Source organism: Sinohyriopsis cumingii, chromosome 13, assembly GCF_028554795.1.
Source record: "Sinohyriopsis cumingii isolate HCF-2022 chromosome 13, ASM2855479v2, whole genome shotgun sequence".
Classification (NCBI taxonomy): Eukaryota; Metazoa; Mollusca; class Bivalvia; order Unionida; family Unionidae; genus Sinohyriopsis; species Sinohyriopsis cumingii.
Window position 1 is genome coordinate 22,963,812 of NC_142973.1, and position 20,373 is coordinate 22,984,184.

The 20,373-nt window shown below is 33.5% G+C and overlaps 1 protein-coding gene across 2 annotated transcripts in view; it reads left to right on the plus strand.

Annotated features, from left to right (window-relative positions):
• Nucleotides 1–647: 647 nt before the first annotated feature.
• LOC149785049 (uncharacterized) overlaps nt 648–20,373 on the plus strand; it is a 34,848-nt gene continuing 15,122 nt past the window's right edge. The window contains exons 1-3 of one of the 2 annotated variants that reach the window (XM_089978761.1): nt 648–877; nt 15,433–15,598; nt 19,864–20,149. In XM_089978761.1, coding sequence (XP_089834887.1) covers nt 15,455–15,598; nt 19,864–20,149 — 430 coding nt within the window. In that variant the 5' untranslated portion in view covers nt 648–877; nt 15,433–15,454. The remainder of the gene's footprint in view (nt 878–15,432; nt 15,599–19,863; nt 20,150–20,373) is intronic. The other variant, XM_089978762.1, reaches the window with a different exon arrangement.

Here is a 20,373-nt window from a genome sequence, read left to right on the forward strand (position 1 = left end):
ATGTATTGATGTCACACAGCGGAAAGGTCAGTATTGAGAAACAAATGTAGAGAACATATAGTAAAATTAATTGTGTTCTATGTCCATTTGGTACTGTTATACCTACACCTGTCACCCTCTGAAGGTGACAGGGTCCAGTTTCGTAAATTGGCCCCTGCCGCAAATTTCTTAACTTAAGGCTATGGTGCGACTCTTTTAGGTACTATTGTTGACTATTTAAAGATATGAATATATCTGTGAATGAAACGACATGTTTCGAGCTTGTGTTGTTCTTGAAATTGATATCTGGAATGTACACCTTTCATAGCTACTATGCGGCATGTTGATGGTGAAATACCAATAGTCGGCTAGGAAGAAGAGCTAGCCTCCCATAACAGTAAACACTTGGGTTTGGGGAAAGTGGAATATCTACAAAATGGCTTGGATGACAACATTTTTATCTGCATCAGCCTGTTTAGTACACACTGTTTTGCAGAAATGTGATCTAGGAAATGAGCTTGTGTTTGCACTGTGAGCATCACATGGTGTCAAAAATGACCTTCTGACATGAAAATTCCGGTAGAAATTTGGGGTTGGGGTGCAGAAACTTCTGCTATGAACTGCCATTGACTTCTCTGGTCAAGTGGATACTATTCTGATGCTTTGTTTTAATATAGGTATCTAAAAATATGGACCTTATTGACCTAACTTTTGTATTTGATTTTTTATACTAGATGGCCTATTGTGGCATTAAATTTGTACATAAAATCTGGCTCCTGCCCACTAAAGATCCATAATATTTGTAGAGCGCCCCCTGTACCATAAGAACGAGGTAGAGAACCATACTGCCCCATACATTACAACGGGCGTCATAGATCTTAAGGAAATAATTCACAAGGTTTGTATGTTTACTTTTGTATACAGAAGAACATATCATCTGGTGACACTGTTTTTGGGCATATTTTTCCACTGTCTCAATGTAGATCATTTTGTTGTGTCGCATTCACTGGAAAGTAACGTAAATTCGTTTGACAGTTAGGTTGTCACAGAGTGATGTATTTTCGATTTCAAATAACATTGTTGTTTAAGATTTGTGTTACCACTTCGGTCATTATAACATGTTTTGTCCATATGACTTCAGAGGAGTACAAAATAAATTATACGACCACACCTGAATTGACTATATTTGTTTGTATTATGATACGGCTGATAGATTGCTAACGCAATCCCTTTTTGATCCATGTCAGAAAGGCGACATTACTTCTGGACTTGCTTGTAACGGCTGTCAGTGTATTACTAACACTCCAAGAATTTTTAAAAAATCCAAATTTAGGTAGAAATAACTTTTAACTGGATTTAATCCATGCTCGAATTAATAATTATTTTTATTATTAATATGTTGCTAACCACTTTATTTAATGAGGGTTATATATTTGACTAATGCTAATGTTTCATTTGGTTCTTATGGTATTCATTATGTCAAACCATTTTGTTTAGGGTCCTACTTAATACTGTTAAGCCTGACAAAGCCATGCAAAGTTAAATACAAATGTATATTTATATTGTTAATAATATTGATGAATAAATTAACCAAGCGGAAAGACTGGTTTTCAACATATTTATGCAGAATTATATGACCAAAAATTGGTCGACAGAGTACAAATTCAAAATCAAATAATGACAAAATAATAACAAAGTCTGACAAAATCACACGTAAACTGGTTTTTACTTTATAAATTGTTCATTTAACTTATTATCCAAAGAAAATACAATTTTTTCAACATATCTTAATCAAAGTCAGACAAAGTCATACAAAGCATTACAAATCCTCACAAAGCCTGACAAAGTCATATTAGACAAGTGTGATGTGATGTGATTTGGATTTTTAATGTAGCTTAAGAAATGTGTCAGTTATATTGCTACGATGTCTGCATAGTGGCAATTTGTAGTGATGTCTAGCACTGGGGAATCATGCCGCAGAGATGTAGCATGATGTTCCACCTAGTCACATTATCCTGACACCAGACTGACCAGTCCTAACAATAACCTCTTAATGCTGAATGCCAAGCGGGGCAGCTGTTAGTACCATTTTTATAAGTCTTTGGCATGACTCAGCTTGGGATCAAACCCATGACCTCCTCCATCCAAGGCAGGCGCTCTAACCACTAGGCCACCGGAGTGATATTAGACAAGTGTATTTATGTTGTAAATTGATGAATAAATTAACCAAACTGAAGGATTAGTTTTCAGTACAATTATGCCGAATTAAATAACCAATAAAATTTGGCGGCAGAGTTCGAATTCAGATAACAAAAAATTGTATGTAAAATGTTTATTATTTGATACATTTTTTTTATTTTTGAATGATTATTGAAAGAAAATGCAATATTTCATTCTGTCCTAATTATGCAATGCCTGACAAAATCATACAAAGCTCGACAAAGCCACACAAAGCCTGACAGTCGTGCGAAGTCATATTAAAAAAATGTATATTGTACATTATATTGATGAATAAATTAACCAAACAGAAGGACTAGTTTTCAACATAATTATAAATAATGATAAAGTACTAATAAAGTCTGAAAAAAAAATATTTGAAATGTTTTATACTGTTCATATGATTTATTATCGAAACATAGGTTAACAAACTCAACAAACCTTTTGATGTTTCATAAGAAAGGCATACAAAGCCTGACAAAATCATAGAAAGTGATAATAAAACTGTACTATTGTTGTATGCAGTTTTTGCCACATAAATTACAAAAGTAAAATGTTGGATTCACTACGCACACCATAATGAATGACAGGTAATTGGGAGACAAATTCCAAATTTACTGCATCTCCAAAAAGGCATACAGAGCCTGACAAAGTCTTAACTGGAATGTTTATTATTTTTAAAATCTCTGTATATGATAAACTATCAACATAAATGGTTATTTTTCACACAGGCACACAGTGTCAAAGAATGGCATAATAAAAATGTATTAATTGAGTTAAAGGTAGCACAGTCCTACTCACCTACTTGTGATTGTAACAAGTGTTGATGAAAGTTAATACATTAACCCCTAGCGACGACTTTACGGGGCATTAGGTAGTAGCCTACTGCCGAGCTCTGTAGCATCATGGTCATGCATGATACACTGAAGTGGGTGGTATCATAGAAAGGTAGACAGATGTAGCTCTACAATGATACCAAATAATCTGGAATATCTAGTTGCACTACAAAATACAGATAGAAAACCTCATTGTTTGGACCCGACTTTTTTTAATGCAAAATTTGCTCATGGTCGGAATCCGATCTTGTGTCTGGATTTTAGACTTTTTGGTCTCAGATCTAAGGCAAACTGGTATGAACTGCAAACAGACAGATGAGCTTTTGCAAAAAGTAAGATAAGATGGGCATTTGGAATAAAGAGTGGTCTCCATACAAAAATAATGGCTCCATTAAGCAAAAAATTTTTTTAAAAGCATTTCAACTTTTACCCTTCTGCTCATGCATGAGTCAAATAGCCAACTAAAAACGATGTTTCTAACACAACTAGGCAGTATGTTATTAAAAGATGACCGGGAATTTAGTGTTTTCAAGTCTATTCAGAAATACATGTAGCTTTCAATATGTTTCCTACTCGATTTTCAGGCAAAAATGACAAAAAGCTCCAGGGGTTAATGTGTTAATGGAATACAGTAGCATTTGTCTACCATAGATTTTATATCAACAGTAAATAATTTCCAGTATTGTAAGTTTAAAAACAGTTCTAACCTTGTACTGATAAATAATGATCATAGACAAAGCAAACATTTTCCAATCCTTTTCAGAGATCTCGGAAATGCTTAATTACGCATATTTGGATGACAATTTTTGATGTGAGACGCAGAAAATCACTGAGGCGGAAGTCCTCTGTACACATGTAATAGGTGTGCGGCACAATTCAAAGACTTGCCAGTCCTACTTCAGCCACCTGCTTTGTGGGAAAATGTGTTGATCAGTTAGAATGTAGTGATTGAAAGACCCTTCAATACATTCTTTGCCATTGTATAAGAGTACATAAAAAAGAACATGATGCAATAGCTGGGCGGCAAGTTCAAAGGCTTTGACTGGCGGCTGGGTGGGAAAATGTAGATATTTACAGTGATTGAATTCAGAGGCAGAAAGACCCAGAGATGTACATGTGATCATTTATAAAAGTACATCAAATAAACAACTTTATCTTTTGTTATTGTGTTCATTTCCGAATCTAGTGGAATAAGCAGTGCACGTGACCTCAGAATCAAGACATGTTGAGACTTAGACAAAATGCCATTCATAAATTGGGTGACAAGTCGCTTAAAAATGTAAACTCTGCCTTCTTCTGTTAGGAAAGCAAAAATTCTTTGCCCTGTGATTATTTAAGAGGTACATTGACTGTACCATATTATTTTAAAATGCCCCTCATCTTAGCCTGGTTAGTTCTAGTATTGTAGCAAAATGTATTCATCACAGCATCAGTAGTTAGGCCTAGTTTTTATATCAATTACATTGACAAACAAACTCTTGCCCATTCACAAGCTTTATGTTTTGATAGCTGACTGACCATTAACCCTTTACCAAGTAAGATAGCAACTATCAATTTCCTGCATGCTATCCTTTGATGACAAAACATACAGACTTGTGTTCTAAGATCAGAATCGGTGATCTGGATATATTTTAACTGCATCTTATACACTATTTTGTCATAAAATTAGTTTCAAACTGTAAGTGAACCAGTAGGCCTAACAGGAAAAAATGGTGGACTTCGCTAAGTCTGGGATGTACCAGTTTATTAGATTGTCTGTTAGCTTAAATCATCAGGCAAATATATTCAGAAAAAATATACAAATCATTGAAACCAAAGCCTAGGTATTATTTTATTAAAGATTTAACTTTAAAATGCAAATTATGTAGGTCAGAAACATGTGGGACAATGCTATGTTGTGGAATTTGTGAGATGCGCTTTAAAGTCTAAGCTGTTTTCTGACTTGACACAGGGAAAAAACAGCAAATCAGATACTATTTATTTGCCTAAAATTAATACAAGTACGTATACAAATAAATAAACCATAAATTTGTGATCCTGTCACTGGACTGTTGTAATGAAGCTATATTATAATGAGTGATTACATTATGAAAACCTCTCCATCTAAAAATAGATGCACTCACATCTGTATTGATTCTGTGGGAAAGAAGGGACTGCAACGTTTGATGGTGGGACTCTTATTTTTACCAAATTGGGAGTCCTGGACTCCTAGTTTTAAAATCATAGCGAGACCTCTGCTGTTATATTTATTGATATAAATTTTGTATCAACACTATATATTTTCGAATATTGTAAGTAATTGCCATGTATTTGCCCATCATGATCCCGTCATTTTTTTATCTTCCAACACTTAATGTAATTAATAATTTTTTTATAAACTGACATGAGGATGTTTCACTGTCTTGAGAAAAAGAAAAGAAAATATTTCATTTAAAAAGATCATCACGGTCAAGAGATAGAAAAATAAATTGTGCTAGATAAAAAGCATTGAAATTGAACCAAGTAATGTACAAAATATCATTCGTCATAATGGAATGTGTACACATCCTTGGGACCTATCTAAAGTGTTTATATAATCAATGATACAGAGTTGCAATTGCCAGTTGACACAGTAAATATCTTGGTTACAGGACACACATATGTAATGTATTTAAGACTTTGTTGTTGTTGTTGGATATTAAACCTATCATATGGTTATAAAAATCAATTATTGTTAATTAAATTTTACAATATCCAGAAGCTTCTCTCTCTCCCTCTGTTGACCAAACATGTCAAGATAAGGGCAAAAATCCATGAAAAGACGAGAATAGAAGATCTTTGCTTGTGAAATACCACACTGTCTCTGGACCTATGAAGAATGATGGTAAATGTTAAGTCAAACTGATCAAAGTAAAAGAGAGAGAGAGATAATTTTATGGTTGGTAGTAATGTTAATTAAGGCAGAACAATGATTTAGATCAACTTCAACTTTACATATATTAAAATGTTTTAATTACCTATTGTTGGCTCGTCATTTTGCTTAGATTCTATTCCACACTAGTATTAATGGGCCTGCACGTTAATGAATTGATGAGCATTCATTACTGAAGAATCTGTCTTTGTAGTCCGTTGCTTTCATAAATCATAAGTGTGACTTACATTGATTTAATCAATGGGAATAAAAATAGAAACTCAAAAATGTAAATATTCAATTTATCAATATGCAGAGGTGATTGTGAATAGTCATAAAAGGACATCACATTTTGTAGTGGACACACTCGGCTGGGATGTGAGTTCATTGTGATCATGTCAGTACACAATACACAGTTGCCTGTAGTCAGTCTAAACTCCATTCAGAAGGCAAATATGTGTATTTGTATGTGATATAAATAAAATATATTCATAGTATGTACGCTGTATCCACAATATACTACTCGTTGTGCAAGCCTCATTTCCATTTAGTGAAAAATTTATACATTTTGTGGTATATCATTGATACAGCATACATACTGTACATAGATTCTGCTGATACACTGTTATCCTGATGATCCTTTATAAATAATCAAAATAAAATATGTGATAAAACACAGCCTTGCCTTACCTTGGCTGGGCAGTTAAATATTTATATCAAAGCTATTTGGCGTTTTCACACATTCTTTAACATTTGCATATATTGGTTTCAGTATAATAAGCATTTTACTACTATTTTCATTTACTGATTAGTCTAATTTATGATATTGAGTTTCTGTCATGTTGATACGGACAAATGCTTTTTGATAATCAACATAATAATAATAGTAATAATAACCGTATTTGGACTGTTCATTGAGCTTTCATAGTTGTACACTCCACTGTCATATGTGCAAATGCACACATGATACTCATAAGGGTATTAAGTTGATGCTACCATCCAAGGTGTAGAGAGGTGCATTTCTGATGTGAAATCATGGATGACTTGTAACAAGCTGCAAATGAATGATGATAAAACTGAGGCCATTTTGATCACAACACAAAGACTTTCTCATTCACATCCTTTACCTAAAACAATAAATATCAGCAACACCAACATTAAATTCACACAAACAGTACGAAACCTTGGTGTTACTCTGGACAGTACTCTCACATTGCACCAACATGTCATGAACATATGCAAGGCTGCATATCTTGAGCTGAGACGCATCAGCTCAATTCACAAATATCTTTCAGTTGATGCCACTAAAACACTTGTGTGTTCATTAGTACTTTCAAAACTGGACTATTGTAACTCAATTCTGTCTGGTTCATCTCAATATCTACTCCAGAAACTTCAAAAAGTTCAAAACACAGCTGCTTGGATCATACTTAGAGTACCACGATCAGAGCACAGCTCCCCGCTGCTCTGTACCCTACACTGGCTATCCATTTGATCCAGAATCAAACACAAAATTTGTTCTCTGTGCTACGTTTCACTGTCGGACTCTAGTCCAACATACCTATCTGACCTCACCCATGTGTACACACCAGCAAGATACTTACGCTCCTCTTCTGACAACCGTATACTCATTATTCCAAGTATGAAAACAAAGTCATATGGACAGCGTTCTTTTGCATACCAGGGCCCAGCCACATGGAATGAATTGCCCACTGAACTTAGACACAAAGACACAGTGATCACATTCAAGAGGGCTCTCAAAACTCACTTATTTCGACAGCAAGAACAAACTTAAAGACCTAATAATGTTTCCTACCTGAAATATTCTCAGCATGTTTTTTATTTTATTTTTTTAATGTTTTTCTAATTTCATGTTGTTTGTTTTTGTAATAATATTATTATGTTTCTTATCTTATAGGTGTTGTCTAAAGTTGTAAAGCGCTTAGAGCTTCTAAAGATTAGGCGCTATACAAAGTCCTCATTATTATTATTGTTATTGTCCACAAATAGTTTTTGAATCATCAGATGTCAACCCGTCACACTTTGCATGCATCAAACACTTGCATTTATCACAACTAACAGCACGATTATGTCCACATACCGCACAAGGCCAATTAGTTTTTAGTCTTTTTTGAGCAGAAGCACTAGGCATTTTGGAATTTAAACTTAAATTGATGTTTGTTAAATATAAACAAGAAATGTAATTTAGAGCAATGTAAAAGATATCTCTTGAAACTAACACGGAGTAACTTTTTTTATATTGATATACATGTACCAATATTTATGTGTCCCCTAGTGTAAATAGGCATCATTTGGCATGTTGCATGCTTCTAATTGGTTAGTTATTCAAAGATATACAGGTGTTAAATTTTGGGGGTTTACTTTTCAAGTTAGGAATGATAACAATACTTTCTATGATGACTTTGCATGATTGTGTATGCCATTGTATGACATTGTGTGCCTGTGTGAAAAATAGCCATTTTCTGTCAATAATTTATGGAATATATATATATATATATATATATATATATATATATATATATATATATTTTAGTTAGACCTCTCCATTGGCCTAGTGGTTAGAGGTCATGGGTTCAATCCCCGGTCGAGTCATACTAAAGACTTACAAAAATGGTACTAACAGCTGCCTCGCTTGGCGCTCAGCATTAAGAGGTTAGTGTTAGGACTGGTCGGCCTGGCGTCAGGATAATGTGACTGGGTGGGACATCATCCTACATGTCTGCGGCAAGATGCCCTAGTACTAGACATCACTGTAAACTGTCACATTGTAGACATCATAGCGATATGACTGAAAAATTGTTAAAGCTACATTAAAAATCCAAATCACATAAACACACACATTTTAGTTATGATTTTGTCATGATTTGTGTGCCTTTGTTATGCTTTGTCAAACATCGACACATTTGTTGAGTTTGCCAAATATATGTTTGATAACTTAATAATACGTACTGAAAGATACAGCATTTTATTTCCATAGTTTATCCAAGTAACTCATAAAAATACAAAACATTTCAAATATGATTTTGTCTGACTTTGTTATTATTCAAATTAAATAATCTTGCAATTGGTGGTCTATTAATTGGGTATGTGTATAACCCTAGTCTTTCGGTTTGCTTGATTTATTCATCAATCTGATATTGTATCATAAATACACCTTCCTAATATGACCTTTGTTATGTTGTGTCAAAGATAGACAAAAGTAATGATAAAAATTGATAACTCGTTATAACATATTGGAAAATTGCATTTTCTGTCCATAATCAGTCAAAAGAGCAATTTATAAAATAATAACAAACATTTCAAATATGATCGTGTAAAAACTTTATCAATACTTAATCATTGTTTGAATTTCAACTCTATCACCCAGTTTTCGGTAATTATTTTGGCATAATTTTGTTGAAAACTAGTCTTTCAGTTTGGTTAATATATTCATTAATATAATTAACAATATAAATATCTTTTTTTAAATTTGACTTTGCATGGCTTTGTGAGGCTTTGTGTGGCTTTGTCAAGCTTAGCAGTATCTAGTTTTGCTTACAGTCTGATCCTAATATGACATTAAAAAGCACATTACGAAAATAAAATGTATATGAATACCATAAGAATCATATGAAACATTAGCATTAGTCAAATATGTTGCCTGGAATGCTGTATTATTGTGGTACTTAATGATGTAATCAGTACATATTAAACCTTTCTACTATTGTTGCTCACTTATAATTTGTGAAGTTTCTATGACTTTCCCTCGTTCTATTCCTATAAAAAATCTTTGTCAAAATAAAACAGCATTTGGTGGTTGACACAGATTAACATACCATGGGAGAACAACACTATATTATCACAGTATTTGCCTAACTTAGGTTTGATAGCATGTACATATTATAATAAACATATAATGCAACTTACCCAGGAGAAAGAATGTCTGTGCTTGCACTGGCAGAATATTTCCACAAAAAAAACACCAAAAGGATCCAGTGATCAAATTGAACACACAAATGTAATTAAAGTTTAAATCCATGAATAATAGCATTACAAATTAAAATCAAATATTATTTAACTTTATATGAATTTTAAACGCAATGTGGGCAAATAAATATAAATATATAAAAATTATTGTTATTATTGAAACATTACTGATTTCAAGAAAGGTTAACTGTTATTGTATTCTTATTTATGTACGAGAAGCATAAGCAACATTTTGTCAGTTTGGTCCATATTGGCTACCATGGAATGAATTTCCAAGCTAAACCTTGTAAGGACATGTACGTAACCATCTGGGTATTACCTGTAATCATCAAACATCAGACAATACACTGGATATTTAATAATCAAAGCCAATGCTGGTATAGCAAGTTCGATAGGAATTTTGTATATGATGGTCAGTGGAATTGCATGCTCTTTACAAAAAAGGGCTAACATTGTTTTTCAATGTAAACTTATAGAAAAATATTGACATTTTAGAGGAAATTGTGCAGTAAGATATTTATGTCCTTATTGGCTACAGCTTTACATTTGTAAACAACCACTAGATGGTGCATGTCCAAAACTAATCGGAAAATCCTATTTGCCGTGATAATATAGAGCCCACAATAATACAGAGTTGGAGTGTAACCCTCATTAAATATAAAGTGGTTAGCAGAATAATTATAATAATAATCATATATTATTATTATTATTATCATTATTATTATTATTATTATTATTATTATTATTATTATACAGTGTGACCCAGCAATAACATGGTAGTTGGAGTCCATAGAACCCAGCTGTGTTATAAACGAACTGTGTTACAAGCAACTGGGACAGTTGGCTGAAGAAAGTGATGCATGTAACAAAAAAAGATGGGGTGGGGTGGGATCATAAAAGCTAGTGTAATGCGTGATTTTGATTAAATGAAGACAAAACTAGTCTGAAATTCACTTGTGTGTGTGTGTATATATATATAGTAGGTAGTCCACATTTGATCCATATCCCATTGTCAGCAAGTGTCACTAAACAATTCACTATGATATTGACACCAGTAGTATGTGGCTGTAGTTGTTTACCTGCTACATGTACATGTACTTAAACTGGCCTAGATTTTGATCAACTCTAGAAGGTATCATCTTGCTGAAGCTACACAAGTGATGAGGCTGTTCATATGGAAATGAAAACATATATCCATTGTACCAGAATCTCTGTTATTGTTTTTAAAAAAATACTAAACATGAAAATGAAAATGTTTTAAATTGTTGCTTTGCATAACACTTCGATCGTAACATTTAATTGTTACACTGGGGCTAGAAATCTGTTATTTTGTTGGGGACTTCGAGGAATTTCCTTGGGACCTGACATTTGTGGAGCCAGGAGTCTGGACTCACTATTTTCAAAATCAGTGTAAATCCCAGAAAAAGTGATACAAGCGTTTTCATCAAAGTTGATATGGTTGGAGTAATTTTTAAATGCTGACCATTCAGAATGAGTCTTGTTTTTAGCATTTGGTTGGTTGAAGTTTAGTTCATTTTTGATAAAACCATTTCTGTCATTGACACTTTACTGGTGATCTTTGGCACATGAAAGTCACCCATAGGGTGCACAAAAAGACTCCAGGAAGTAAAGATAAAAGATCATAATGATCAGTGTTAGACTGACTGAATTGAAAACATACCAAGCTGTCATGCAGAGCATCACAGAGCATTCCATGCCAAAAATGTATAAGACAATCATTTTCATTAACTGACAGAAATGCCTTGATGACTTTGGTTAGCTGAAGCACTAATCAAGAATACACAGTCGATGATCATGGATAAAAAAGGTGAAGAATAGCAGATGAAATCTTCAGCAAAAAAACTGCTGTATTTGTTTCCAAAGGTGTATATATGAAGGAAAGAATGTATTGTAAATTTACAAAAAAAATTCTTTAGGAGAATTGTTACTTGAGCATGAGAGATTCAAATCTCAGTTCTGGAGTGTCAAAATGGGGAAGGCTAATAATAATTTGTGTTTTTATCAGCTTGAATAAATAATAAGCAGGAGGGGGTACTGGTAATTTGTGATCCATTGTTTCTAAATGATCTTTTTTTATTTGACCTGGTAAGGGTCTTGGGTCCCACTTTTTGTAATCATTTTAATGCAAATAGCTGCACCTCGTGTTAATTTGCAAATGAGAGAATGAGGAATGCAAATAGTGGAGCATATTTTTATTGGTTACATTTCTTCAGAAAAAAAGAAAACAAAAAGCACACATAAAAAATAGATACATAAATGAGAAAGGAGGAGGAGGAAAAATATAATACCAAAATGGTGACTAATTAGTTGACTGGTATTTAGACCTGAGAAAGGTATATATATAACATATGTACATTTACTGAACTTACTGACAATGTTTTGGTTGTACAGACTATTGATGTTGGTGCCTTGGCAGTTTATGTATAGGTCATGAGTTTCTCTTTGTTCAAAATAACATTGAAACAAATATTTTTATTAGGGTTATTGAAAAAGATCAAATGGCCAATAAATTTGGCAATGGTCAAAGGCTATTCCTCCTTGGCAGTCTCATATTTTCATGTGATCATGGAATCATTGTGATATATAAATAATAATAGTTATAATTCACGTAGAACACTAATTGAATAAAAACAAGTTTCATTTGTAATTATGTGTGAAACTTATCAAACACAAACACCCATAATAGCCTACAGGTCCAGTAACTTTGATAATCTGCTGGTCAGAGAAGCTACTGGTTCTGTACATAACTATCTGGTCCTGTTATTGAGCAGGTGTTACTGGACTGGATCAGTTGTGTAATAATGAGAACAGCATAATAAAAACTAAAATTGTATATAATATAAAATATAACAAAATGTTGCATAACATTTAAAAATAAAGCACTGCATAATTTGATAATATCAAACACACCATTCAGCCATTTCTTAATCATTTGACAATTAAGTCACACTTAGGACTAAATAGTTATTATTATTATTATTATTATTATTATTATTCTGTGGTCTTAAACTAAGTTACAGGTGAAGCAAACCCGAATATTTTAGTAAAATTCATCAAGTAATTTAATTGCCAATGCTATAAAATGAAAGAAGATCCTAACAGTATTGTGAATTCAGTCTGAAATATTCAAAAAGTTCTATCACAAGTCCTAAAGTATAGTGTTCCAAATGAATCCCAGTGGTGTTCCAAATTCCAGTCTTGAATATGCTGATGTGCCAGTAGTCTGAAATGTGCTGATATACACTTAATTTATCACTATAATATTATCCAGCAATTCTTTGAATGAGTCTTCAATAATCCTAGAGTAGTGTTTTGTCCAAAATCAATGAACACTCTGTAATTCTAATGAATAATTTTTAACTTAAAGAATCCTGTGAAGTTATATCTGTACACAACAGTAAATACTTGTACTGTACTTGCATACAAAAATTAAAGGAGGAGTGAATAGTCTTGTTGATCTCAACCTTATATCCATCCCCACTTGATGAATGTCATAATTTTTTTTAATAAACTCAATGATTCTAATGAAAAATTTCACTTCTAGAATCTTCTTGGATCCAAGTTAGGTCCTGAATTCAATTTCAAGTAAACAACCTATTTATAACTTATAAACAAGACAGACAGAGACTAGTCAGGTATTCTTCTATCTTCAAGTATAGACAAGTCACAAGGGTCAAGCACACAATACAAATTAAATATACATAACAATTGTAAATAAGATTGGTAGATTTATCAGCTCAGAAAATAGGAAAAATCAGGAGAAATTTATCAGCTGCCATTGTTTTGAAAACTTTTCTGACTGGTTCATTGGGGTAGATGTCCAACACTATGCTGACTCTGCAAATTACAGTTACTCATTTATATTTAAGTACTTGCTTTGCAAGAAAAGAAGTTGTTGTTGTTAATGTGGGGTTTAACGCCATTTTTCAGCACACTATAGGCTATATATGGCAGCCAGTATTAATGGTGGAGGAAGAACCCGGGAAAACCCCGGAAAGAACCACTGACCCATGAGAAGCTACTGGCAAGCTTTCTCACATACCTACATTGGCTGAATCTTAGACTTGAACCGCCGCAGACAGAGGTGAGATGGCAGTGATCCGTAGCGAAGAGTGCTTTAGACCACTTGGCCTCTCGGGACCCTCAGAAAAGAAGTATTTGGAACTCAAAGTAATAACCATGAAGGCTTGAAAGTGGATCCCGTATACAACTTAAAAAACTTTGATAGTCCAGTAGCCAGATTTTCGCAAGGGTTTAATGTCAGAATAACTGCCTTGAACTAATGGTATGGTGGTAATTCTCACATGGATTGCAAGTTTTGTTTTTATTCAATTTCTTGTTTTATACAAATGTCTCCCACTTGTTCCCCTCCCCTCTCATTTTTCTGGGGCAACTATATAAAGACTGGCTTAAATATTTCCTACATGTAAGAATAGTATTGTTATACATTTTAACATAGAATCAGATTCTGCAACTTTCCTATTTAATGCAATCACAGAATAACATAAATATATACCTACTAACCTTCCAGACATCATAGTGTACAGTTTGAGACCCAAAAGTGTCTTTTGTCGCCCCAAGGTGGAAGACGTGTGAGTGCACCTGATCCAAAATTCAGCAAGGTTGTACAATTGATGAAAAGTCATCTACTTGTATTAGCCAGTAGAAAATGAAAGGAATTCAAGCTTGAATAAAGTATAAAATATCAACTTCCAAACATAGCTGGTAGACTTGGAAAAATGTAGTATATCATCAGAAAGACAGAAACATGCAGGCACTCACATAATCATAACAACACACACTAAATTAAAGAAGAAAAAACAGTTTTCTGTTTTTCAAATCATTGGAATGGAATATAGTAATCTGTAGTTGCAGATTTGCTGCTCATTAGTTCACTGGAAGATTTAATGATGGGGCAAGTGTCATTTGTGTTCATCTTGGTACTGATAAGAGACTGGATGGTACTGTTCAGACTTCCCCAAAGATGTTATTGATTTTTTCTTAGCATTGACAATGCTCCACCGTTTTGATTAAGAGTCAAACACTGTGAACCAGGAGTTCTGAAACTCGGGTTTGGTGGGCTTTGTTTATTTCACAGATGGCTTATTTTTGATTTACCTGATTTCAGACAAATAGGGTTGTTCCCCTTTGTGTACATTAACAAAGCAAATTAGCCTAAAAAGGCTCTCCCACAGCAGTGCTGAAAGGATTTATACAAAAATATAAACTGTCACTGGTAATAATTTTCCTTGTGTATTAGGTTTAAATACATGCAAATCATATTTGTTTACTGTTTGAATGTGCTAGAGATGAGTGGCATATATTGTGGTGTCCATGAGATCTGTTGATAAATACAGCCTTGTTGTGGGGGGGGGTGTCAAAAATAATATTTTTAATGACAGCACCATGATATGGTAAGCATGTAAGTGTCCACCATATTTTTGCTTGATTGGAGCAGTAGTACCAATATTGAAACTTTTCTACGCTATTTTCTGTATGCAGCTCAAAGGATCCAAAATCAAAAATGTCTCACCTGGATGATGAAGAAGGGTCACTTAGGGATGACTCAGGCCTGCTACATGAAGATGAACCTGTAAGGTCAAGGTTATCACAGTGGTGGCACAAATTCTTCAAAACTCTTTGTTTGTCCTTCTCCTTTTTCGTCCTTGTAAGTATTAGTAAGGTCCCATTTCTTTATATGTAGCATAGATTAAATGTTGCAGGGAAATGACAGAGTAAATGTAATGTTTTTTTGTTTGTGTCTTGGTATCAGACAGAATGTTCTTAGATCTCTTATCAAGAGATTAATGTTATGTGTGATTCACTTCATCGCATTTCAGACTGTAAGTGTTCTGTCAGTACACTAATTGGAAACAACCTTCTCGATTTATATCCCAGCCTAGATCTGACTAAATAGTAGTACAGTATAACTGGATAAAACCAACTGATTTCTTTTCAATATTTAAAATTTTCAGAATAATGTTATGTATTCTAAGACTTATGTATCCTTTTCCATTAGATTTCAAATGTTTAGCTCAACTGGTCATAGACCAGCTTATGGGATGGTCTGTTGACTGTAGTCTGTCATCCAATGTCCATCCATCCATTAGCACAAGTTTCTTATTGCTAATTGTCCTAAACTACATGGAGGATTGCCAAAAAAACTACACATACATTCATGCCATGGTATAATTTGTCCTCAGTGAAAATGGTGTTACTCAGGCATACATTATGGCCACCACAACAGCTTTCTTGGAAATCTTGTTATTGCTAATACTCTTGAACATCAAGGCATATTGACATTGGGCTTTTACCAGAAGATTTCTTATGATGTCTAGTTTGTCCAAAATGAAAATGGTCTTTTCAGAGTACAAACATTTATTTGTAATATTTTTGGGGAGTACCGACTGTACAAAAAAAGGATTCGGACCCAAACAGTGAGTGACACACGATACCCCACAACATCACAGCACAAACAAAAAAATTAGCATACATTTTTTTCGGGGGTGGGATTCTCAACCTAATTACAATTTTAAAAAAGTTCTTGAAAAGACTTTTGTTGTTATTGATGAATATGTGTGTACATGTTGAGAGAAAACAAAAACATCTCAGCATGAAAGATAATATGCAGAGCATATTTCTTTGTATGGCTATTATGGTGTGTTATATTCACAAAGTTATTACATTGATCCAAGTCGCAGGGGCTCATAATTGCCCGCAGTTTATGTACCTTTAAACAATGCATGTACTGTCTATTATGTACCAATAAATAATGCATGTACTATCTATTATGTACCTATAAATAATGCATGTACAATCTATTATGTACCAATAAATAATGCATGTACTGTCTATTATGTATCTGCAAATAATGCATGTACTGTCTATTATGTACCAATAAATAATGCATGTACTGTATATTATGTACCTATAAATAATGCATATTCTGTCTATTATGTACCTTTAAACAATGCATGTACTGTCTATTATGTACCAATAAATAATGCATGTACTGTCTATTATGTACCAATAAATAACGCATGTACTGCCTATTATGTACCAATAAATAATGCATGTACTGTCTATTATGTACCAATAAATAATGCATGTACTGTCTATTATGTACCAATAAATAATGCATGTACTGTCTATTATGTACCAATAAATAATGCATGTACTGTCTATTATGTACCAATAAATAATGCATGTACTGTCTATTATGTACCAATAAATAATGCATGTACTGTCTAGTATGTACCTATAAATAATGCATGTACTGTCTAGTATGTACCTATAAATAATGCATGTACTGTCTATTATGTACCAATAAATAATGCATGTACTGTCTATTATGTACCAATAAATAATGCATGTACTGTCTATTATGTACCAATAAATAATGCATGTACTATCTATTATGTACCTATAAATAATGCATGTACTGTCTATTATGTACCAATAAATAATGCATGTACTGTCTATTATGTACCAATAAATAATGCATGTACTGTCTATTATGTACCAATAAATAATGCATGTACTGTCTATTATGTACCAATAAATAATGCATGTACTGTCTAGTATGTACCTATAAATAATGCATGTACTGTCTAGTATGTACCTATAAATAATGCATGTACTGTCTATTATGTACCAATAAATAATGCATGTACTGTCTATTATGTACCAATAAATAATGCATGTACTGTCTATTATGTACCAATAAATAATGCATGTACTATCTAGTGTGTACCTATAAATAATGCATGTACTATCTAGTATGTACCTATAAATAATGCATGTGCTGTCTATTGTCTTCTTACACAAAAAGTTTCAGTAACCTTATCAAATTACACACAAAAATATTAACTCCAACAGACTTTTGAGTTTTAGTGAATTTGTATATGAGAACGAGAGCTGACAGTGTTGAGTCTGTATGTAAGATTGTATGCATTCAGAGCTGTATTTTATTTTAGCTATTTATTGGAGATGGGGGGTGGAAACAAGGTAATTGTATTCTTGCTTGTTCAGCAGAGACATCATGGGGGGGGGGGGCAGTGGGGCATTTGCCTGCCCCTCCCCCCACGAATATGCATGTGCTGTAAAATTGCTGTAGCCTATATACAAAAATTAACAAGCCCGTCAAGTTTTGTCCCACTTGAATCAAGTTTTGTCCCCCCCCATCAAGTTTTGCCCCCCCCCCCCCAAAGTTGAAAAGACATCTCTGTTGTTCAATACCTGATGATTGAGTTCTTCCTCTTTAAACATGTGCAAGGGCACTGTTATATCCCATTGTTAGTTAACACCATAATAAATAGATCATTCTTGTTGTAATTACAACATCCATTGTCACAAGAACCACATGGCTATGCAAAGGTATTACTTGGTAATTAAATATGTATAGAGATTTATCTTGGTCATTTTTAATAAATACAGGATTGAGAACCAGGTTTGCATCGACTGATTACTGTTGTGTTGCATCGACTGATCACTGTTGTGGGGCTATCAGTGGGGAGTAGATGCTACCTATAGGGATCCAATGATGAATGAATAAAGAAATTGTTTTTTCTTCAAATCTCCTCATCAGTAATTCTAAAACCAATGCAAATGTAATGCTCTTTCTGATTTGTTGAATGTCAGAGTATCTATCAGTAAAATCTTCCATGTACAGTCAGAATTTGGACAACATTGTGGTAAAATACCTGCTGCAAGTGTTAAAACTCTATGGTCTTAAACAATGTAACAGATAAAAACCAAAACCAACAAGTTTTGTACAATTTAACAAATAATTTATTTCCATTGAACACAAACTGAAAATATAAGAGGAACTTATTGTTGTGAATTAAATCCCAAATAGTCCTAAAAGTTAAATCATGAGTCCAGAAGTATGGAGTATTCCAAATGAATTTCAATGGTGGCATAATGAGCTCCAATCTTGAATATGCTGATGTGTCAGTAACCTTGAATGTGATGATGTGCCAACAGTCTTGCTGTATAACTGTGATATAATCCAGAATATCCTTGAATGAATTCACAATAATACCAAAACAGTGATTTTGTCCTAAACTCAATGAGTATTTTGTAACTCCAATGAATAATTTAAATAAATCCTCTCACAATATTACTGAGCACAACTAGATGACAGATTCCACTAGACAGATGTTAAGCTGAGAATGAATAATTCTGAAGTAAACAGCTTTTATACGAAAACCTAAGACACAATAAGAGGACCTGGATGAGTGTCAGAAGTTCATAGCCAGAACATTCTAGTTGTAAACAAGGTCATGTCTTTTACTTAAATTTTAATAATGAACATGACAAATGTCATTTAGACTAGGAATTTGGAAGGAGAAAGCCAATGTCCTGAACTCAGATCCAGTGTTAAGAAATATTATCTTAAAGTTGTGTCTACAATTATGGGCAAAATTCAGCCATGTAATGTTGTAAATGTAATATTGTTTACAACATGACCATTACAATCTACAGTCATGGACTCACACAATATAGGTATAGAAAACACAAAGTGCTACACATTATTACATTTGCTTTTAAAACCAAATTTTCTTAAGTGTGTGTACTGTGTTTTCACTGTTTTCTAAATTGTGTCAAATAGAAACAATAGAGAAAAAATTTGATGAGGAGGAACTTTTTATTGGATTTATTCCTTACTATCCCATAGAACAGCACCAGATTAAAGAATACCTGCCTTCTTTTGCTGTTACAGAGCTTGTGGTGTCCAACTCTAAAAGAATGCCTGCCTTCTTTTGGTATCCAACTTATATTTTATCACTATTGGTACTTAGTAATGATACTAGTTTTGATATTCAGAGATAATGAGAATGTTTGATTATCAGGCATTGATGTCAAGAATTTAACAAAGTATTAGTAAGTTAACAGTAATTTACATCGACTTTTATTTTGGATATTTTTCAGGGCTTGTGCATTTCGATACCTGGTCCTACCCTTCTGGATTTAGGCGAACGAGTCCATGCTGATACAGGGCCAATGACTTTGGTCTTCACAGGGAGATCTTTGGGTTACCTTGTAGGGTCCATTTTGGGAGGATTTCTGTTTGATCACTTTAACAAGCAGCTTCTGTTATTTTTTACCCTCTTTGTGGCCTCATTTGCCACTGTAGCTGTTCCTTGGTCCCTTACCCTTACTGTTTTGTCATTGCTAATTGCCATCCAAGGTATAGCCATGGGAGTCCTAGATACAGGTAAGATATTAAAAAAAGAGGATTTTGTTAGCTCACCTGCATTTAAGATCAGTTGAGCTGATGGTATGGTCTTGCATCCATCATGCATCTGTCAACATTGCTATACTTAATTTTTTAACTTCATTTCAGACATCACCGGACCAATTTCAACTAGACTTGTCAAAAAACATCCTGGCATGGAAGAATTTTAAAGTTTGTACAAATCCCAATCCACACTCAATTAT